The following is a 22,862-nucleotide window of genomic DNA, read 5'->3' as shown; positions in this document are numbered from 1 at the left end:
TATTATTATTATTGACAGGCGATGGATGAACAAGGGCGGCGGGCAGGCTGTAAATGTATTACAGTGACAACCAGGCAGCTGGTAATATATATATACTGTACTGCACCGGTCAATTGGCAATTGGGCATATAATTGATATATAATTGATATATATATCACTTTGGGCTGCCAGCTGTACTGTATATGTACATGTACTTTACATTGCTGTACTATACTGTACTGTTTACCATACTGCCCTTGTATTTACAGCCTGTTTCTCCTTGAAGCTTCAACTTCTCCTTTGCTCTCAATTCCTCCTGGCTTCAATTCCCTCCAGCCCACTTTATATCCCAGCGCTTGAAAGTGCTTGTGTTGTGGTGGGAAGAAAAAGTGAGGATATCCCAGCTGCTGTCCTGGTCGGTCTGTCATTGTTCTCATTATTAGATATATATTACTATACTACTACTACTACCTTTTGTTCCTTGGACCGTGCTAGGTTTTTCCTGGCCTGGCATTTATTCGCTGGTCTCTTCGCCCTGCCTGTCCTGCCTACAACAGTATCCGCCCACCACCACCACCACCTCCACCTCCACCTCCACCACCTCGGTCGGGAACACACATCTCCCCCTCCGCTTCAACCCTCCCCATTTCTACCGTCCAACCCCTCTGCGCATAGTATTCCATATCGACGCAATCTCTAGTACTTGCTATCCAGCTCTGCAGCACCGTTTGTTGAACCAGCCGGTTCCTGCGGGAAACTAAGCGGGACCAGTGCAAGCATTTTAACTTCCCGAGCCACAACCAAGGATTCGAAAAGCGAAAGCGAATTGTGACGTCCCCGAACTGCTGGGCTCCTCAGCGCTTTGTTGTCAGGCTGTTGCAGGTAATGATAGAATCTCGGTTTCCTTTATAAACGCTTGTTTCCCTTCTCTCCTCTTCCGCCGGTTAGATGTAAGAAACTGATCTCTCTCCCTTTTTTTTTTCCCTTACAATTTAGTTGTACTTCGCAGCAAGCAGATTGGATTATATCGGCCCATGTACCGTGACAGCAAATATTTCTTGTTAGCGGCAAAAGAACCAAATCTAGGATATATTCTACCGTCCTTGAGATTCTCTAGACCCCTCCATCTCGCTCTCAAACCGGGAACGGCTCTGTAAAATCGCCATGCTGCCAGTTTTGCGTGTTTTGTGTGTCTGATGCTGGATATTTTACTCTGCTAGAAATTGATTATTGAAGGCCAGTAGATGGTCTGGGGCTTGGTAAGCCGATTGAAATGATGGAAATGGCAACAGAGGACAAGTCCAAAGCGCACGTTTTACCGGCGTCCCAACCTGGTCATCGGTTGCCCGCCCCTCCTCGGGGCCATTATGAACCCGGGTGGCGCCCATATAATACTTATGACGGCCCCAACCCGGAACATCATGGTGAGACCCCGCGTGCACCACCTGTGTACATGGCTTCGGCACGTACCAACCCACATGCACCTCCCGAAATGTCGTATGGACGACCAGGTAGTATCTCAGCTCCTCCTCCCCAGGCTCCCACTGAGTCCCATCCACCCACTGGCTCGTATCGGCCCATGAACGGCTCCCAAGAGCAGGCGCAGCACCCGCAAGCACCACCGCAACAAGCTGGACCTGGACCTAGCAATTTCCAACAGCCACGGATGGGATACCCTCCGGATGCGCGCCATCTCAACGGCGAAACTCAAGGAATACCGATGTACACCCATGGTGATCCAATGCAACCAATACCTGCCTCACAACCGTACACCTCTGGAGGACATGTACCTCCTACCCCAGGATTGTATGATACGAGTAGTTACTTTCTTGCTCAAGCTGGAATGCCTCTAGCGAACCGTCAACGAAGGACGACGCGAGCTCAGCAGGTAAAATACCCATTTTGCCCCTGTTTGATTAGAGCCATCTGACGGTGGTCTAGGCTTGCGACCAATGCCGCTCACGGAAAGCGAAATGCGATGAAGGTCGACCGGCTTGTAGTCATTGCAAAGAAAATAATGTTCCGTGCGTCTACAAGGATGTTCCTCCTCAGAAGTAAGTTTTATATAGTTGTCTCAATCATCCCAAACAAAGGTTTATAGGAGCCTGACGTGAAACTGTTTGCAAAGGCAAGAGAGGTCGACTCAGATCATCATAGAAAGAATAGACCGACAGGAGGAGTCAGAAAAGGCTGCAAGAGAAGACTTGATGACACGACTAAATGAGATGAAGGCTCTTTTAGCTGGGGTCAAGTCGCAAATAGATGCTATGGCTGGTTCTACTCGCCCAAGAAAACAGAGCCATCTGACGCCGTCCCTCGCGAAGGTGGAGGCAAATGCGAATTTTATCGCAGCAAATCTCAAATCACCAGAAAAACAAACCCCGGTTGAGCGTCTAGACAGCGACGAAACTCGGGTTTCCGAGGGTTACATGAAAGAACTGCACGGTTCTGATGTTGGCGAGCTGTCAATACCAATTGAACATACGACTGCTGCCCATAAGCTACTATTATGGCCATCTATTCAAAAGCTGCTCCCTGAGAGGATCGATGCCGATTATGTGATGCAGCTGGAAGAAAATCGTGGTCCCCTCAGGTTGTATGGTATTGGAGAGGGCGATGACACTTTTGCGGAGAGCCCAGTTACTTCACATACAACCCTAGAGCAAGACCCTACTATTGCATCTTTAGCCAGTGCAAATGTATGGGGCTCGGGTTTTGGATTTCCTTCTGGATTTGACACCAATAGATTCTCCATGCAACCGCATCCAGGTGGATTAACTCCCTACGGTACCTTGAATCTCGAAGCGGACACTATTCAAAGATACTATCAGAGTTATCTAGATAACATGCACGCTCTCCACCCATTCCTTGATGCATCGGCATTGCACCAGATGGTTTGCAATTTTGTTAACAATTACAGCCCTCGCAAACCCGCTTTCTCATTCTCACCTCAAATACCACAAAGCCATAACGAGAGAGTAGCTGCAATACCCAAAGGTAAAAGAAAACGATCCGCCGAAGTGGCCTTTGAAGTAACCCCAGAATCGATTCCTGAAAACACTGGAGCTCTCAGCACTGTAATCCACAAGTCTTTGGATAACGCTGTTGTCCTTCTTGTGTTGGCTCTGGGCTCAATATGTGACGTTAAAACAGTTATACCTGGGCCATTGAACCGGAGCAACAACGCACAATCCCCTTTACAATATCAACAAATTACCACAACTTCCCCGACCCTATCCGATTCCGGGAAACTGTCAGCATTCCATCCTCCAAATGAAGAGTTTTTTCCATTGTCAACGGGACATCACCGAAGATTTTCTGCTGCAGCACATCATTCTACAGATTCCTGGAACTCAACGGATCAATCTGACCCGCCGTTGCGAAACTTGGATATCATTCCTGGCCTAGCATATTTTGCGTTGGCGTCAGATATTCTAGGTGATGTGCTAGGTGGTGGTGGTCTGAAACACACGCAAGCTTGCTTGCTCGCGGCCCTGTATACTGGGCAAGTCGCGCGCCCCTTTTCAAGCCATGCTTGGATATGCGAAGCTGCTCGGGCTTGTCAAATTCTTCTCCGACCGTAAGCCACCATCTTTTCATTTATAGAATACCCCAAGTATAGATGGATGGACTGACCTGTGTCTATTAGCCGCACATTTGATCGTATACCGAAGGGAACGCGCCAGAAAGAGCTAATCAACTTTGCCTTTTGGACGTGTCTACAGCTTGAAAGGTACAGCCATGAACGGTTCCTCGATTCTATTTACTTGAAGCTCATATATTTTATAGTGACATTCTCGCCGAACTGGATCTTCCGGCTAGCGGGATAAGCCGCTTCGAAGATCGGGTTTATACCGAAGCTGGTCTCTTCATAAGTACAAATGAACTACAGACCCCCGATCCTCTTACCATGATTTACTATGTTGCGCAAATTCACTTGCGGAAAGTTTTGAATCGAGTCCACACGGAGTTATACAAAGCTGAGAGTATGTACTCTAGCTTTACAGCCGATGTTTCGTAATTCGCAAAGTGAATGACGAGCGAAGACTAACGTAATAACGTGTTCACAGCACCTGAATCTAGGGGACGAAAAGTATCTTGGTCGACCAAAGTACAAGAAGCCCTAAGCTGTAATCTCGAAGCATGGAGAACTGGACTACCAGACAACATGCGATGGGAGGAAACCGACCCCCCTTCTGACAATATTATCATCGCGCGAATGCGGGCGAAATACTACGGCGCTCGCTATATTATCCATCGACCCTTACTCCACCATGCCCTGCACCCCATGGCCAAATCTCTTCCAGGGACTGCCAATTCCGTCCCATCACCCAGCGCTTCAACTGTGTCCAGTTCACAGTCACAAGCGTCGCCGCTGTCGGCTAACCCAGCTCATCTTCCACACGGTATGGAGCGGCTCACGAGTGATATGGGCCCCCCCAGCAGGCCAGTGGTGCACTCCGAGAACCAACACCTGTCTATCAAAACGCTTGATTCGAAAATCCGTAAGGCTTGCCAGGCGTGTATTGACGCGGCAATACAGAGTACGATAGCATTTGATGGCGTCGCGGGACGACCGGTTGTCACTAATATCTTTGGAACGGCACACGCGTAAGTTCAAAATAGCACACTCCGAGTTATTTCAAATACATTTTAGCAAAAATCCTGACGGAAAAAATTAGGCAATATGGAAATATGCTCGTTTTATCGGCAACCTACATGTCACCCCTGTCACAGCTCGTGGACAGAGAAACTCTCCGAGCATTGCTAGACCGCACAATCAACTTTCTATTACAAAGCCGGCATATTTCCCCGACCCTTAGTAAAGATGCCGAAATACTGACGTTAATTCGGCGAAAAATATTTGATACTCCGACCACAAGTTTTTCGTCCGTTGAGGGGTGACCGAAGTCACCATCGCCATTTCTATTATTGGCGGTTCTTGTGGTGGGTGCTTTTCTCTCTTCCTTCTATTTTCGCTATACATATTCTCCCATCTATATTCTCCATACTTAGTCATATTTTTTTAACTTAATTTTTTTTTCATTTCGCCATGAATTCTTTTTTCCCTTCGGGTTGACGTTGCTGATTTAGTCTATATATTTCTCTTTTGCCTATGCGCTCTCCCCTTTTCTCAGTCTATTTTGTTTTATTGATGTTCAAAAGATCTTTCTATTTTTCTCTTTCAAGAGCTACGTATGTACATGTTTTCTGTTTGGTTTAGCTTCCTGTTCTGCTCTTTTTCTTTTTTTCTTTCAAATACTGCGGGATATCCACTTCCTGTTTTTTTTTCTTTTTTTCTTTTTTCCGATTCACGAGACCCTTCTGGGTCACAAGTTTGGCGATGTGATAGTGTTCAACCCTTTTTTTCTTTTCATTGTTGCCTTTAACTCTACACCGCTCTCGTTATTATCTACTGGCCTATTTCTTTGTCCTCAGGGTGGTGTGGTTTTGAATTTGGTTTTAAATTTTGGTTTTAGTTTTTCGTCGGCTGTTTGTTTTTTTGGATCTTCCTTGGACTCGAGGGGGACTTGTTCATCTCCATATTTCCCTCATCTATCATTTCATCATATATATGGATATATTCCTGTCCATTGGGCGGTCGTTGTGATCTTATATATTATTTTACATATACTTGAACGCGAACCTCTTGGGTTTGAGTTTTACGCGCATTTAGCCTTTTGGTTTATTTGATTCTTCTTGGTCCATTGGATCCAACGATTGTGTTATATTCCAAACGGCGACAATGAGCCCCGGGCAAACGGAGTCAAGACGACAAAATTGGTTTTGAATAGCCCGGTGAGGGAGTTTTTTCCTTTTTTTTTTTTATTTTACCCCTGTATAGACTTGAATACAATAACTAGTGGACACACACTTGGGTCATGCTTCTTGCAAGCCTTATTTGGTCACCCTTTATTATTAGGGCCTGTTCGGTGCGTCCGTACTTTTTGAACGCAATAGTGGATCTCATTAAAAATAGTGTATTTACCAATTATTTAGTAGCAAGCCGGTGTTGTGCCACCACACTATTCCATAATTGAGATCACTCCACACTGGCTTTTTTTTTAATTTCACATTCATCAACGCGTCCGCATTGAAATCATATTCTCTTAAATCTATGGTTGATTTGTCTATATTTAACTGTCTTTATTAGCTAGAATTCATGAAAGCAGTGAATAAGAATATCACAGTATGATATCTCAATATAATATCTGAATGTGAAGAATGATAATACTCAAATCTCTACAATTTCAATCTCACTGAGTCAATAGTCAGATTCTCAATTATTATTATTCTCTCAAACATTCTCTCAAATATACTCTGAAACACTCTCTTATCAAACATCTACTATCTCTTGAAAGTGAACACTTGCTTCTCAAATCAGATATCCCAGAATATCATGAAGTCTCATGATGAAAAAGGCCCTGCTTACTGAACTCTTGAAGATGAAAAAGAAAGGATTGAATACTGACAATGACAACTTCAAACCTGTGAGTTGGAACCTTGTCACACAGGCTGTCAAGCAGTCAACAGGCCAGACAATAATCAAAGAAGTATATGATAATCAGTGAAGAAAGATTAAATGAATTTAAATACTTTGAATAAGACATAAAAATCAGATATCTGACTGAATATATGATCACAGGCATGAAACCTATATCAATAATAAAGAGATTATGAATGAGTATTTCTTCAAACATTCTAATCTTGAAATCTTTTGAGAATATGACTCTGAATTTTAAGAACTTACTGAAGAATTACTTGATAACAGGCTTATCACTGATCAGTTTGTAATTGAATATCATGCAATGATATCTGAAATGAGAGAATCTTCTGTGATGAATTCAGAAACTGAAGAAAGTTCATCATCTTCTGTAATAAACCTGTCAGTCTTCAGAAGTATCAATCATGTGAAAAAACACTTAAAATCAGAGAATATTGATGAGAATATTCAAAATCTGACTGCAGCTGTAAACAGTCTCAGTCAGATTAATATGCAGATTGAAGTTAAAAGAGAAACTGAGTAAGTTACTAAGCTATTTATAAGTGAGATGCAGAATCTACTATCAGAAGATTGAAAGATTAACAGTAAGATTTCTTATCAATAATATGCTATAATTTCACACTGTTTTCTCAACATTCAAGAAGCTCAGCTGTATCTAGGTTTGAAATATAGCTTAATCAGTGTTCAGTAAGATTATATTATACAGATATTAAATGAGATATCACAGTCACAGTGAGAATAGTAGAAGAAATGATGAGAAAAGTAGTGATGAGAGTAGTAATGAGAGTAGTGATAAGAGCAGTAGTAATAATACTTTTAAATTATTCTTTTTATATCTTATTTCTTTCAAAATAATCAAGAACATGGCTGAATTTTACTCAATATTACAATAATGATGAATTACACTTATAAACATGTGTTTTAAAACATCACAACTTTTTGTATGAGATGATTAGGTGATTTAGAGCATTTTATTGACTCATAAATTATAATATGATATTATATACAGTGAATACATCAATATATTATCATTTCATATTTTTAAAAGTGAAATTATGTGTAAAATTCAACTATTTTTGTTAAGATATATGTAAGCAATCTTGATTCATGCATCAATTGTATGTGACTTACTGATTAATCTTTCATATTTTCAATATATCTCTTATAGAACTCTCACATTTTCTCTACAATCTGATCTCTTCTTCTAATCATCTCATCATTATTCTCTCTTTCATTCATTATATTTAACTGTTCTGGCTTTATTTCATCATTCAAATTCTTCAGATTAATATCATCTAGGTCTTCATACTTATTTATGAAGTTATAAAGTACTGTCAATGTAAAAACAAGATTGATTTAAGTAATAATGAAGAATTCATCTCTTTCTTGATTGTATATTTAAAATCATTATTTAAATACTCTGAAAACTCACTCAATTACACTTTACAAACTGACATGTTAAAGATTGAATAATTCCTTCTTATTAGCAGATTATTTATCTGTCTTTTCAAACTTCTTGAGATGATATCACACATCAGAATAAGAAATCAATATTATAAAGACTCTTTTTGAATAATCAGCATCTGTAAGAAAGTAGCAGAGCTTCTTCACTGAAAAGTTATCATACTCTTAAGCCAGATTAAAAATACATATATCATGAGCAGAACCTTTCATTTCTGAGTATATATATACAAAGTTCATCTTAAAATCATATACTGTCAGAATGTTCTGTGAGATTCATTCTTTTCAATTTCATCAGTCAGATTACTGATTAGAAGAAATGAATATTAAAAGATAAGTATCATCTAATACTTTAATACAATCTCTAAAGAATAATCACTGCTTAGAATTACTGCTGAGTAAGTCTTTACTATATTTCATAGAAGGTTTTGACAATTGTACAAGCTGACTGTAAAGCATACAGAGTGCTTTCAATATCTCATGAAATACTCTATATAAAATAAGTGAGTATTTTTAAAATAATAAAAGTCATATTGTAATGTGGCGGAACTGAAGCAGTGACTAGTTAGTGGCATCATGTAGAAGTAGTTGTTTGAGAAGCTGTATAAGTGAGCTTGACTATCTTGCTTGAATAGTGAGCTCATAGACTACAAGGTTATTGCAAGGATATCACAGATATGATACTTAGTATACTAAGAAGATTGTATGAAGCACACAGTAACTCTCATATATATTTCAGTAGAAGAAAAATGAATTGCTGACTTCTTTGATGAGAAGTCAGCATCTAGCTATTCTATATAGATAATGAGTGAATACTCTCCTCTCATTTCATAAGCAAGAATAGCTGAAGTGATACCTCAGCAGCACCTCATTACTAAGAAAGAGTAATCTGCTAATCTTGTATAGAAACAGGGTTCTTATATTCATCAATCAGATCTTTCTATGATATATCTGAATGATGTCATAGAGTGATTGAAAACTGGTTCAGACAGGATGAAATCATCTGTATGAAAGTGATGAGCTGTGTGAAACTGTAACAGAGTCTTGATATGACTGAGAGTGTGATAATACTCTTCTTCTTAAGAGTATAGTTTCTATGTTCTCAAGATTACTGAATTAGGAATTATCTTTGTTGTATAGCAACAGTTGTCAACTGATTAACAGTGTGTGTGCTGTATATGATATAAAGAAATAGATGAGTTGTTCTGCTGACTGCATAGATCTTCCTTTTTCCATCTTTGTTCAAATCAAATGTGTGATAAGTGAGTTTCTTATATATCAATTTGAGATGAAGAAAACATAGTTAATAAGTGACTTACAGATCTCTCATCATATTCTATTCTATGTATGAAATTCCCTGCAAAAGTGATATGTTTTAGGAGCAAAGCTGACAGTAGTGACAGGATTTTTCAAAAAGATTCTCTCTCTTATAAAACATTTTTCTTCTCTTCCCCTCAATTGCAACAGTGAGTGCATGGGAGTATTGTTCTTGAAGAACAATCAAGGACTTATTCTGATGTTTTCTAGTGAGTAAATATCTTCATGGTGTGGCAGCGGCCTCTGTGGCTGCCAAGAAAGCCAGATTGAAGGCAGAGACAGCGGCATCACTGAGCCGCGGGAGCACCACTCCCATTGCCACACCTCCTCCTCCTCCTCCTACTTCTCTTGCGGCCGCGGTGGTAGTCGCTGTGCCCTGCAGTGGGGTGTCATCCCTTCTGCCAGTCGGTTCGTCCGTGTCCAGTCCTTCCCCTGCCCCCCCCACCGCCATTGCGACGCTGCCCCCCCCCCCCACCAATACAGTGGCATATGACCCCGTGTGGTCATTCAGAGAGAAACCCAGGGAGAGCTTGGTTCCAGGAACAGTGGCTCTGAGGAGCTCAATCTGTAGTTCCCCTCCCGCATGCCTGAGCCCTGCTCAGAATGCTGCTGAGTTGGGTCTGCAGGGTCCCGCGGTTCCTTCATCTTCTCCCTGTGAGAAGGCTCCAGTGCAGCCTCTGGCCAGTATCACCACTTGTCTGTGCTGCACTAAGCAGCTGAAGAAGAAGGAGATTTTATACATCTGTCTCTTCTCTCACTCTCATTATTTCTGTTACATCTGTAACAATGACTTCTGCCTCTCTGTAAGTATTATCTCACAGAAAGATGTTATATTGACTCTGATAAGAAGCCTAGATGCTCAAGCAGTACAGAGTGAGAGTCTCAGAGCTTCAAGTATTAATAGATTCTATCAAGACTGAGGAGGTTCTTCTTGCTCATCTATAAAAGAAGGTGAAAGCATGAGTCTCTGAGATGAAAAAACACCTCAGAATGACTGATCTTAAGAAGAGATCAGTCAACACTGCTGTTGAAAATATCACAGAGATTAATCACTGATTAAAGAGAATCTCACTTTAATTAAAGCAGATAACTGAAATGCTTTATAAGTTGATAAGTTGATATTTCATGCATTTCTTCTACTCTTCTGCAGTGTCACAGTGCTAACTTCTCAGCAGACAAAGATATCAGTATCAGAGACTTCAACAGTGAAGAATGAGTTTGATGAAGATATGATTATTGATGAGTAGACTCTGATCCCTCTTTTTACTTTTTCAGTGAGCTGCAGTCTCATTAAAATAGCAGCAGTCTGCAGATCAGTAATATTAATCTTTTTATTAATTTCAAATATCTCTTTTCTTTTAATCACTTCAGAAATGTTACACTTGTATAGTCTCATTAAACTTCTAAAAACCCTTTGAGAGAAAATAGAAGAAGAGTGCTACAGAGTCTATAAGACACTGACTTATCACTGTGAGATTATCTCTAAAAAATTCTTTAAGAAAAATAAGAAGTCTCAAGCAGCATTTCTTACTTAACATCTCTGATATATAACAGAGCAGTCTCTATTAACTGTCTCATAGATTGTAATCTCTTTCTCAGCATTTTTTAAATGCTTAAGCAGTTTTCATGAATTCTCTGATAATGAATAATCTTCTTATTTAACAAGGTATTGAAGCTTGTTATAATATGTTCACTTATTCAATATTTTCTTTATAAGATATTCAGTATCACTCTCAATCTTAATATCATTTAACTGAGATAACTCTGTCTCAGAGTGTTACTTATAGAGCTTCAAATAGAAAATATGAAAAACAGAATGAATTGATTTTAATTCTGTGAGTAATTTCAACTCATATATCTGCTTACTCATCACTCTTATTACTGAGAAAGATTCTAGTCACTGCTCACTGAGCTTCTTACATAGTCTTATTATCTTGATATTCTTTGCTGAAAGTAGTACTTGATTCTCTATCAAGAACTTCATTGAAAGATGTTTTTAATTATAGTATTTTATCTACTGCTTCTAAGTATGATGAATACTTTTCATCATCTTCTCATAAATTTTATTCAAAAGTTTCAATCTCACTTTTACTTCTAGTACTGAGAGATACTCTGTTCTCTATATCTGTCTGATATTCTGACTGTCTATTTCTCTCTTTAAAATATTGTCTGTGACATCACTGAGTAATAAAGAATTATATTTATAATAAGTATAGAAAGAAGATATCTTTAAGATTGTATTCTTTACATTATTATATATAAATTCAGTAATCAGAAGATGTTTGAGTCAATCATTCTAATAATATGAATAGAATGCTTAAAGATGCTGTTCTAGTGTCTGATTCTGATGTTCAGTCTGATCATCAGTCTGTGAATGAAAAGCAGTACTGAGAAGATGTCTTATTATAAGATAATAGTAAAAAGCTGATCAGTACTTGCTAATGAAGAGAGATTCTTAATCTGTTATTAACAATTTCAGAGCACTGTAATCATGAATGATGATATCTAAAAACAGGTTAGTTAATTCAGAGACTTTAATCTTTTTATAAATAGAGATATATCTGATCATCTTTGTAAAGTAGTTAACAATGATTAAAATTGAGTCATATTCTTTGACTCTTGTTAACTTCAGCAGATCAACTATGAAATTCATCAATAGATTCTGTTATAAGCTCTTTGAAACAGGCAGTGATGTTAACTCACTGTATTACTTATATCACAGAATCTTTATTCTTTGACAGATATTGTAAGTCTTAATATACTCTTTGACATCTGTCTGAAGCTTGTCTCAAGTATATTTATATTTTAGAAGCTTCTTAGTCTTCTCTAATCTGAAGTACTCTGCATGGAAATTATTATAATGAATTCTCAATAACTTCTGACACACTGCTCTACTACAAGAAATGAAGACTGAACTATTCAGCAGTAGAAGTTCATATTCTTCTAGTTATCAGTGACTTGATTTCTCAGCAGCACTGTTCTGCTCAGAGTCTGTCTCTTTCAAGTTCAAATCAGATTCTTTCTTCTTCAACTTCTGAATTCAAGCTGCAGTAGAGACATTCCTCTTCTATAACTTATTAATAAATTTCAAAAGTAGTCAGATTAAAAGATTATAGACTGTTTTATTCTTTATCAATTCAATAATTGTAAGATATGATATGAGAAGCTCATGATCTTCAGTATCAGTTCTCTACAGAGACTCAGATTCTCTTTCATCTTCTATACTGAGTTGCACAGCTGTCTCTTCAGTGCTGTTTCTGAGTTTTAGAGAATCTCAACTCTCTACAGCCAGCTTCTTCTGCAGTGATGATAGAGATTCTTTTATAGAATTCTTCTCTGTATCAATAATATTATAATCAGACTGTCTAGATAGTGTGTCAGTGAGATTAAGCTGATCTGAATGATATCAGATATAGAAATTATACTCTGAAAGCAGCTCTGCTCATCTGACTTGATATTCTGTCAAGCTCTTTATTATCAAGAAGTAATACAGATTTGCATGATTAGTGAGAACTTACACTGAGTACTTACTATTCTGAAGATAATGTTATCAGATTTTAAAGAATTCAATAATTACTAATATCTTCTAATTATAAATATCATACCTTCTCTGTATGAGTGATAACTTCTTGAAGAAGAAGATCACTGATCTTTATTCACAGTGTCTTATAGACTTCATGAAAAAGCCTTCTCTTACAGACAATTCATTGCCTGTTTTCTCAGAGATGATTATTCTCTAATTCTTTTAACATTGAAAGATCTTCAGTGTCAACTGTGAAAAGATTTCACAGATCTCATTCTCAGATATATCAGTCTCACACTGACTGAATAAGTCAGAATTAAAGTGATTCAGTATTATGATATCTGTGAAAGCTTGTTTCAATTCTGTAAATGCCTGCACAGTGTCTTAAGTGAGAATAAACAGTCTTATTTTCCTGTCTTTCACACTTCTCTTCAACAGATCTGTAAGAAGAACAGTAATCTGTGAATATGTATAGATAAATCATCTATAGAAATTTGTAAATTCTAGAAACATCTGCATCTTGTAATATGTTCACAGTGCTGACCAGTTCTCAATAATAGAGACCTGACTTCTGTTCATTGAAATGTCATTCATCTTAATAACATAATCTAAGAAATCAATCTCCTGCATGTAGAACAAGCATTTTTCAGTGTTTATATAAAGTTGATACTGTCTCAAGCAACTTAACACTTCTCAAACATGAATATCATGTTCTTTCTTCATTTTTGAGAAGATTAGAATGTCATTCAAGTATACTATGCAGAAGACATTGACAAGGCCTCACAGTGTCTCATTTATATAGATCTGAAAGATGACTGAAGTGTTACAAAGACTAAAAGATAAAACAAGATATTTAAAATTACTGTACTTAATACAAAAGACTGTTTTTCAAATATCATCTTTGTTAACTCTGATTCTATGATAGATATTCTGTATATCAATTTTTAAGAACATCTTTACTTCAGATAATCAATTAATCATCTTATTAATCAATAGTAGTGAATAGCAATTCTTAACTATCATCTTATTAAGATCTCTGTAGTCTATGCATAGACATAGTCTATCATTCTTCTTGAACATAAAGAGTATAGATGCTTCTGCTGAACTCTTTGATGAATATATTCAGTTCTTTGATTATACTTCTTCAAGATATTTATGCAGAATATTCAACTTCTTTATAGACAAGTTATAAAGAGATCTGTACAGCACTGTTACACTGTCTTTAAGATAAATCTTATATTATATCTTGATATTAGAAAACTTCACTGCTTCTCTTTTCAAAAAGACATTCTTAAAATCTGTAAAGAGATGTTATATACATTCATCTTCAATGATGAATACTGCTGCTAATCTTACAGTGAGAATAATAACTTCTTCATCTGTTTCTAAGTCTCAATCATCTGCTATACAGTATATTGACTCAATCTTTTTCTCAAGATTCTTTTAATGAAACTCTTCAGATTTCTCTATCACTGTCTCTTCATCAGTGAGATGATACTGTCATGTCTGAGTGACTCAGTCAATGAGAGAATTATTTTCTCTCAATTATAAGAGATCTAGAATGATGTTCTCATCTATGATATTGACTGTGTGAAGAAGCAGACTGCTTTTCTTAAAGATTTCTTCTGAGTCTGTGATCACATACTTTGCTTAAATTATGCTAAAACAGTGATATTTCATTTCATCTGTAAATTTCATATAATCTGACAGATCTATCTTCTTTCAACTCTTTATCAAAGAAAAGAAATAGAATATGAAGTTGATATCTATCTCAGAGTTGAGTAGACATCTCACTGATATCTTCTCATTTGAAGTATGTATTATGATTGTAACATAAACTTGAAGATATGAGAATTATCAATTCTTTTCTTTCTCTTCTTTATCTTTCATGAATATGTTTGTCAGAAGAGAAGTTGACTTTGAGAAGATGTCTTCTCAGTTTCTTCTCTTCTTCAGCTTCTTGCAATCACTGATATAGTGATCACTAGCTTTGCAGTTGAAATAAAGATCTTTATCAAATCTTTTTTAATATTTCTTCACAGTGAGTGAAGAATCAGAATACTTAAAATTCTTCTTTACTTTCTCTACACTGAAGTTATCATGATACTATTTAGATTCTGTCATTGATTGCTTAGAAGAGATCTTGTTAATCTTTTTCTCAGAGAATTAATTATTCAAATAGATCTGAGAAGTCAGATTGACAAGCTCAGTGCAATTAATTGATGAACTCTGATATTATAATATTATTGTTCATATCTTGTGAGTCAGCTTTGTGAGATAAAGCTGTGTTTTTAATTAATTCAAATCATTAATCAGTTTCTCTCAATATTCTTCAAATCTTGCATTGAAATCAGAAGAATTTTCATTATCTTATTAATGTAATAAGTTAAACTGCTGTATTACTGTGAAGCTGCAGTTACAGTGATCTTTAATTTAATTCAATAGAAAGTTCTTGAATTCTTCTCAAGTCATGATAGTATTGATACACTCAAGCTCTCTCTTCTTAATAGCTTAAGTAGTCACAGAGATGCCTTCAAGAAGGTTGACAGTATATATTACTTATATCTTATGAGTATTATACTGGCTCAGATTAAGGCAGAATTTCTGTTCAAGAGTACAGATAAAGCTGTGAAATTCAGACAAGATATTTCTCTTATATCTTGATAAATCTCTGATCTTAATCTCTCTATCTTTATAATAGATGTAGGTATGTAGAGGCTGTGATAATGACAGAGTGATTGAAGAGCTCATGTCAAAATATGCAGTGAGTTCAGAAATCTTGAATTTCTGCTGAGATAGAGGTGTACACACTCTAGAAAATGATGTAGTGTTTCCCTCAGAGAGTGAGGTCAGATCAGTCTCAGTGTGAGTACATGAGATCATATCAGTCTATTAGAGCTCAACTGATTCAAATGTATAATCAGAAGAAGTAATTCAAATTGTAATGTGATAGAACTGAAGCAGTGACTAGTCAGCAGTGTTATATAGAAGTAGTTGTTTGAGAAGCTGTATGAGTGAGCTTGACTATCTTGCTTGAATAGTGAGCTCATAGGCTACAAGATTATTGTGAGGATATCACAGATATGATACTTAGTATACTAAGAAGATTGTATGAGGTATACAGTAACTCTTGTATATATTTCAGTAGAAGAAAAACAAATTACTGGCTTCTTTGATAAGAAGTCAGCATCTAGCTATTCTATATAGATAATGAGTGAATACTCTTCTCTCATTCCATGAGTGAGAATAGCTGGAGTGATACCTCAGCAGCGCCTCATTGCCAAGGAAGAGTAATCTGCTGATCTTGTATAGAAGCGGGGTTCTCATATCCATCAATCAGATCTTCCTATGATATATCCGAATGATGTCATAGAGTGATTGGAAACCAGTTCAGACGGGATGGAATCATCCGCATGGAAGCGATGGGCCGTGTGGAACCGCAACGGGGCCTTGGCGCGGCCGGGAGCGTGACACATATTATAATTATATAAGAAGCTAATTCTTACTTTAAAACTGTATCAAGTGAATACTCAAACCTTTTCACAGTATCTTGATATGAAGATTCTTGTGCAATAATATAGAGAAATATCATTACTTTCTCTTTCATCTTCATCACATCTGTAACACTGAATTCAGGAATAGTTATATGCTTTTTAAGAAGAATAATGAATTGAATGAATGTTTCTTGATAAAGATGTGTGATATTCTTAATACAATTAGAGTGAGTATTTGAATTCAGCAGCTGAGTAGTATACAGAGCACTGTTGAAAGATCTTTCATATAATATTCTTTTCTGCAATATCAAAGAGATTCTCATCATCAGATTCATCATGACTATTTTAATGAGCAGTTATTGACAAGAACTGATATACTGTTGAATCATGATTTGTAGAATCTGCTTATTCATCTTGTCATCATTCTGCTGTTGACTATTTTTTATGCTGATAATCTTTACTGATAATATTCTTCTGTAGAATAGAGAAAGAAGGAGCTTATAAAACATGTTCTTTTTAAATGAAGTTCAGAGTCTGTTCAAAAAGAATGTGTTTTTATAAGCTTCTTTCTAATCAATATTAGTTAACTGTCTTCACTATGAACACTATTCTACACTATATTGTCTCTAAAAGCACTATTCTACACCATCACACATCATTGAAGTTAAATATAACTTATTCATAAGATCTTGATAAAAGATCCAAGTACAGCTGCTCAATCTACTAAACACCTGGCCTTTTTCATCTGTACTTTGTAAAAAGCAGCTGTACTATTAGTACAGACACTCTGTCCACTGAACAGTCATGATATTGGGGCTGTACTTTTTAAAAAAAGTGGAGATCCGTACAAAAAGAACGAGTACACACGGACGCACCGAACAGGCCCTTATTATGATTGAAAAATTATTGGCGAGAATTAACCGAGGCACCAACTGCAGAACGCTTCTTTCTAATTGGGGCTTTGGGACTCGCTATACCCCGTACTACTCCGTACAGGGTTTGTCTGCAGGCTGTTGGTGTCGGCGTTGGTGTGCCGCAGGGATGGAATGCTGGGTACTGGGTAATGAGGACCAGGAGTCTGGGTTTCCATGCATGTACTCCGTACAGAATACAGATTTACTCTTCACGACGTGCACGGCAACTGTCGTGTCTACTACAGTATGCACTCGCCTACAGAGAGGAGGAATACAAGAATGCCGTGGACGGTGGATGTTTCTGGGCCACCTCTGCCGACAGTCGACAGCGGGGAAGCGGTTAATAAGTTTGTTAGTTAGCTTCCAAGGTTTCTTCTCCACAATACGCTAAACAAATAGTTACGCTGTAGTTAGTTCACATGCCCAGGTTCTTTGCTTGTCCCTCGGATCTATGGTATTGCACTAGGATATGATAAAACAGTGAAATATTCGCTGATATTATTTTCTTTGATATTTTACTTTCGTTTCGAGAACTTATTTTTTTTTATTCGATTATTCGTTTCGTAGAATCCTGTGGCCTTTTATTAGTTATCCTTGTATCAACTGCACCCCTTCAAACTAACAATGGCATCTCGCCGTTGGCCATCCCGTGAAGGTAAGGACAAAGGGGCTTGAGATGCAACCCCTCATAAAATCCAATTGACCGCTAACAAATATCATCCGTAAAATAACAGGCTTCACAGCCGATGTCGTAGGCCACCTCATCAAAAGTACCGCCCTGGCCCCATCTCTCACGCTCCCTCTTTACCTCCTCTCCCAATACACAGCCAAGGGCAGAGCAGTTGCCGCAACCCGGCCACAGGGTCTCAGAGCTCTCAAGTACCTCCTAGCGATCGGCCTCGTCCGCAGCCTCAATGGCTTGATAAACCGATACGCCCTCAACCATGGCACGTCAGACACGTACAACTGGAAACAAGAAATCGCCATCGTGACCGGTGGCAGTGACGGGATCGGGCGACGGGTGGCCGTCCTCCTCGCCGCGCGCGGCGTCAAAGTGGCCGTGCTGGACATCCAGCCGCTGAAATACCACCCGCCCGCCAACGTGCGGTATTTCCAGTGTAACATCGCGTCCGTCGAAGCCGTCGCGGCAGCCGCCGCGGAGGTGCGCGCCGCGCTCGGCGAGCCGACCATCCTCATCAACAACGCCGGCATCGCCTCGGGCCTGACGATCCTGGACGGCACGGAGGACAGCACGCGCAAGCTCTTCGACGTCAACACGCTCTCGCACTACTGGCTGGCGCGCGAGTTCCTGCCCAAGATGATCGAGCGCAACCACGGGATGGTGGTCACCGTTGCGTCGCAGGCCGGGTATGTGGTTAGCGCGAACATGGTGGACTATTCGGCGACGAAGAGTGCGGCGGTGGCGTTCCATGAAGGGTTGACGACGGAGCTGGTGACGCGGTATAATGCGCCGAAGGTGCGGACGGTGCTTGTGTCGCAGGGCTTTGCGAGGACGTATCTGTCGCGCGATCTGAATGCGGAGAATACGTTTTTTAATCCCCTGCTGGAGCCGGAGACGGTTGCGGAGGCGTTGGTGCAGCAGGTGTTGACGGGGTCGAGTGGGCATATCATGCTGCCCGGTTCGACGGGGTTTTTTGCTAGAACTCTACGAGTGTTTCCGTATTGGTTCCAGAATCGGATGCGGGATAAGTGTGAGAGGTTAATGAGGCCGCCGAGTATGAGGTAGGAGTGTAATGGTTGTTGAGTGTGTGTGTGTGTGTGTCAACAAGGATATTGTCAGGGGTTTCCCATGTATGAGTGTGTTTGCAGGGATCAAGATGTCTTTTGCTTCCTTTTTATATATCAGTTCCTTTACGTAAATGCATGTTTTGATAATTATTTTAGGAGCAATAATATCGAAGGACTGGATCCGGATTTTAATCGTATCCCTTGAGTATCCCCTGAACGAGTCAGCTACTTGCACGCCTATGATATGGGTTAAAAAGGCAAGTATTAATGCGTCTCCAATTGCTTGCTCTCCCCGTGAAAAACTTTCTGCTCTACCCTTCGTACCATTAATTTTTATACACCTAGGTAATCTAATATCGGTAATAAACATAACTGATTCAACAGGCTTTTCTTTGAAAACCCTGTGATAACGTTCTATGCAGTCAGCATAGAGCCCCCTAGACGACCATATCCAAACTGCGAAAGAGGGATAGAGAGACAGGCACCGACGCACTCGATACCCAAGGTTACGGCCAAAAATGCCTCCGATTCCACCGACCTGAATAAAGCACTCTGAAAACAACAAAACCACCTACGGACATCACAACCAGCGCCGCAAACATCCAATACGAAGTCCAGAACCCAGCAGAGGACCCAGCCTTAATAGGTGTAGCTTCCGGGTTAGGTTTTAGTCTATCACCCTCCCCATCCGCCGGCCTTGCGATGGGCGCTTTGATCCAACCCCTTTGATCAGCGGCCACGATACCCTCATGCCAAGCATCCGCAATCGACCTATACCCGTCATCAGTCGGATGAATACCATCAGTAGCATTAATATGTTGAGCGGTAACCCTCGCCAGATCGACGAGGAGCACATGTTTCCCAGCCCTGTTCCGTTGCGCTATGACAGCGGGCAACGCGGCATTAAACGCAACTTTGCGCGCTTCGCGATTTGCGTCTAGCATGGGTGGAATGGTCGCAACCAACACGACGGCGTCCGGACAGGCCGCGACAATATCGTCGACGACGCGCCCGAGCACCGTTGGCGCGTCTTTCAGATTGATTTTGAAGACTACGTCGTTCGTGCCGGCGAGGAGGAGGACGATGCTGGGGCGCTGGGCGTAGTTGGGCTTTCCGGTGTCGCCGACGGGGCCGATGGGGAATCCCTTGTGACCCTCATGGCGGTTGTTGCTCATGGAACCGTGCTTTTCACGGCCGATGTATTCTACCTTGTTCCCGCCGGAGAGAAGGAGGTTGTAGAGTGGTAAGCGATATCCATTGCCATCGCTGCTGCCTTGTCCGTAGGTGATTGAGTCTCCCAGGGGTAGGATTCGTAGGTCGACGCCTCCAGCAATGGCTTCGCTATTTGAGACTTGAGAGAGATATATTAGTGGTTATCTTGCTTGAATATTTCGCTCCCATTTCCGAGCCCAAAAAAGGATTACGGCGGTCCGGTGCTGGAGGAACTCACCACAGCTCAGAGCGAAGAATGACAATGATAATATACACACATTGTAGAACCACCTACAGGATGACAACATAGTAAGTAACCATCAACAGACAGCTGTTTTAACGGAGTTGCTTGGATGGATATAAGAATAGCACAGGCGGGGGGGAATGAATTGGAGAGTAAATTAGCGCCAGGAGTCTAACGTTATCAAAGCCCATGCTGGCAGCCGTCCAAGCCGCCTGCTGTACGGTAACTACGCCGCGTAGAGGCACTTAGGCAGGCGATCAATGAAATCGATTATTCGATTTTCAACTCCTCGGCGGTTGCATCTGGCTTCGTCTCGTCCATCTTCATCCCCCAAATCCCGGTGATTGGTGGTGTCAAAGCAGATGATAGCTGGTGAGAGCCGTCAGTAGAGCCAGGATTTAGAGCCAGCGGATTATTCTCATGCCGCTTATTCCTCGAGAGTAGTCCCAGAAATCCCTGGATGTAACTAAATTTGCCAGCATCGCTTACCATTAGGACGACGATGGGGCAGACACGGGATAAATGAAAAAAAAAAAAAAGCTTGAACAGGATAAGAGTCCTGGGACTCTGTCATCAAACCTCACCCTTTCGGCTGCAAGCTTGATCAGATAGTGTTAGCCAAAGCGAATAGTTCCTGGATGATATGTCTGATACTAGGAGGATTTTTTTTTTTTTTTTTTTTTCTCTCCCTGTTTCAGGAGAACCTTGATGGATTTGGGAGCATTTCAAGGATTTTGAAATGCATACACATATATACCCATATGTATGTATGTAGTCTGACGATCTGTCGATTGGAAGGGAAGATACATACCAGAGGCTCACACGAATTCTCAGGGTGCAATTACAAGACAACCAACCACCACAACCTCCAAGTGAAGATGAGTCTGAGATCGGAGTTTGCGGGTGTGGTGTTGAAAATTTGCAAACTGACGCATCGACAGCATACCCAAGCCTCGAAGTGGACTCGAGGACTGACTCTAAGTTCGCATGAGAAGCAAGCGCTGGTAAACGAACCGCCGGAAGGACCACAACTTCCGGCGGCTGGTTGGCAAGATAGAAAACGTTGGAGAACGCGGTGGATAATCGGTTGCATCCACGATCCCCCAAAAGAAACTTCAACTAATTATGTTTTTTTTTTTTTTTTTTTTTGCGTTTCTCTTTCTTGACAGACCTAAAGAGCCTGCCGGCGCAGATCAACCGATCTCCGCCTAACAAGGATGGCGTTCTCAAGGGGACCAGATTAGCCGCCATGGACCCTCGGAGTGGTGGAGATATTTTTCTATACCACCAAAATTGGCAATGCCAGCCTGCGCTATATCACTTCGAGCCCAGAACGCGTGTGGCAGGAACTCTCCCACTCGACGATGCGATGCTGCATACTCCGATCGCAAGCACATATACTGATTCCAACGGCATTATAACTGTCAGTTATGGTTATGCGGACCATGCCTTCGCCGCGGCTCGCTGTCTGATGTCGACTTGCTAATCGTGCTAATCTTGCCAATAGTGGTGGCTATTCTACTTGGATAAGTCGAACGTGATCCAAAATATCTACTCACGGGGTAATCCCACAGACTGGCAGAGGGGCAATATTGGCAGTAAACGGTACACTGTCCCCGCTCAGAGCTCCATTGCCTTCGAAGAAGATGACAGGTGGAGTGATGGCTCCGTCTTCCCTAACACAGATGGCCACGGTGGCGCATCCGTATGGTCTCTAAACAGCTACGCTTATCTATTCACACTCCGCAACACCCAGACGATTGATCTCTGGTGGCAAGACTACAACAGCCAGAGCGTAGACAGGAACAGCTGGCAACTGGGGCCCTCAAGCCATGCCGTCGTCATGGCGAACGCGAGCATGTGTGGGCAATTTGCCTTTGCATACCAGGGCGCCAAGGAGTGGATTCAAGGTAACAATTTCACGGGAACGAGGCCAGAGTTGGTACGGTGAGATACAGCGTATGATATTGTTGGTGGAGGAGGAGGAGGTAGTGACGAGGTCGGTGATACTGCTGCCGCTGCTGCGATGGACGGTATACAGCGTTGAGCTGTTGGTACCTTTTTCCGTCAGACGAGAAGGAGGTACATACATACAATGTTTCATGTATTTTATCAGTCGGAGAGAGGGGAGGTAAGAGAAGCGAAGAGGTACTGGGAGGTAGATAATGCTACTGGTACCGGGGACATGGCATTCTAGCAAAGTGCCTATTAGATAGCAGCTTTTCCAATAATAAATAGGGATAGATGGAGGAAAGTTACAGCTCTTGGGCGGGTCGGTCCTTGTATGAGCCACTTTAATATATGTATTTTATTTGTTTTCTACTCCGTATATCAGGATGTATATCTACAGAGCATTGTTCAGGGGCACCTTATACTCTGTGATCAACGGCTGCACTATTCTGCCTATACTCCTTATTTTCAGTTTTATATCCATATTCCTATGCGTATAACCAACCTATTTGT

The 22,862-nt window shown here is 40.4% G+C and overlaps 6 protein-coding genes across 6 annotated transcripts; 3 read left to right on the top strand and 3 right to left on the bottom strand.

The window, feature by feature from the left end:
• Nucleotides 1–332: 332 nt before the first annotated feature.
• On the top strand, nt 333–5,845 carry BDCG_00218 (C6 zinc finger domain-containing protein). Its single transcript, XM_045415734.1, has 8 exons — nt 333–862; nt 977–1,868; nt 1,922–2,034; nt 2,109–3,560; nt 3,630–3,713; nt 3,770–3,966; nt 4,051–4,591; nt 4,663–5,845. Exons 2-8 carry the CDS (start codon nt 1,254–1,256, stop codon nt 4,883–4,885), a joined length of 3,225 nt encoding a protein of 1,074 aa, XP_045271616.1. The 5' UTR covers nt 333–862; nt 977–1,253; the 3' UTR covers nt 4,886–5,845.
• Nucleotides 5,846–9,486: 3,641 nt separating this feature from the next.
• On the bottom strand, nt 9,487–9,714 carry BDCG_16070 (uncharacterized protein; the record flags this gene model as incomplete). Its single annotated transcript, XM_045425345.1, has 1 exon — nt 9,487–9,714. One exon carries the CDS (start codon nt 9,712–9,714, stop codon nt 9,487–9,489), a length of 228 nt encoding a protein of 75 aa, XP_045279064.1.
• Nucleotides 9,715–17,606: 7,892 nt separating this feature from the next.
• On the top strand, nt 17,607–19,129 carry BDCG_00217 (oxidoreductase). The gene is made up of 2 exons (XM_045415733.1): nt 17,607–17,849; nt 17,929–19,129. The coding sequence occupies exons 1-2, from the start codon at nt 17,819–17,821 to the stop codon at nt 18,939–18,941; spliced, it is 1,044 nt and encodes a 347-aa protein (XP_045271615.1). The 5' UTR covers nt 17,607–17,818; the 3' UTR covers nt 18,942–19,129.
• On the bottom strand, nt 19,125–20,519 carry BDCG_00216 (lipolytic enzyme). The gene is made up of 2 exons (XM_045415732.1): nt 20,394–20,519; nt 19,125–20,294 (listed from the first exon to the last, which is right to left on the bottom strand). The coding sequence occupies exons 1-2, from the start codon at nt 20,461–20,463 to the stop codon at nt 19,450–19,452; spliced, it is 915 nt and encodes a 304-aa protein (XP_045271614.1). The 5' UTR covers nt 20,464–20,519; the 3' UTR covers nt 19,125–19,449.
• Nucleotides 20,520–20,544: 25 nt separating this feature from the next.
• BDCG_16069 (uncharacterized protein) lies at nt 20,545–20,938 on the bottom strand. The gene has a single exon (XM_045425344.1). It carries the CDS (start codon nt 20,889–20,891, stop codon nt 20,670–20,672), a length of 222 nt encoding a protein of 73 aa, XP_045279063.1. The 5' UTR covers nt 20,892–20,938; the 3' UTR covers nt 20,545–20,669.
• A 339-nt stretch (nt 20,939–21,277) lies between these two features.
• BDCG_00215 (uncharacterized protein) lies at nt 21,278–22,802 on the top strand (the record flags this gene model as incomplete). The annotated part of the gene is made up of 3 exons (XM_045415731.1): nt 21,278–21,443; nt 21,569–21,822; nt 21,907–22,802. 3 exons carry the CDS (start codon nt 21,278–21,280, stop codon nt 22,348–22,350), a joined length of 864 nt encoding a protein of 287 aa, XP_045271613.1. The 3' UTR covers nt 22,351–22,802.
• Between the last annotated feature and the right edge of the window lie 60 nt (nt 22,803–22,862).

This window comes from Blastomyces dermatitidis (genome assembly GCF_000003525.1).
Source record: "Blastomyces dermatitidis ER-3 genomic scaffold supercont1.1, whole genome shotgun sequence".
NCBI lineage: Eukaryota > Fungi > Ascomycota > Eurotiomycetes > Onygenales > Ajellomycetaceae > Blastomyces > Blastomyces dermatitidis.
This window is presented reverse-complemented; position numbering and strand designations above follow the sequence as displayed.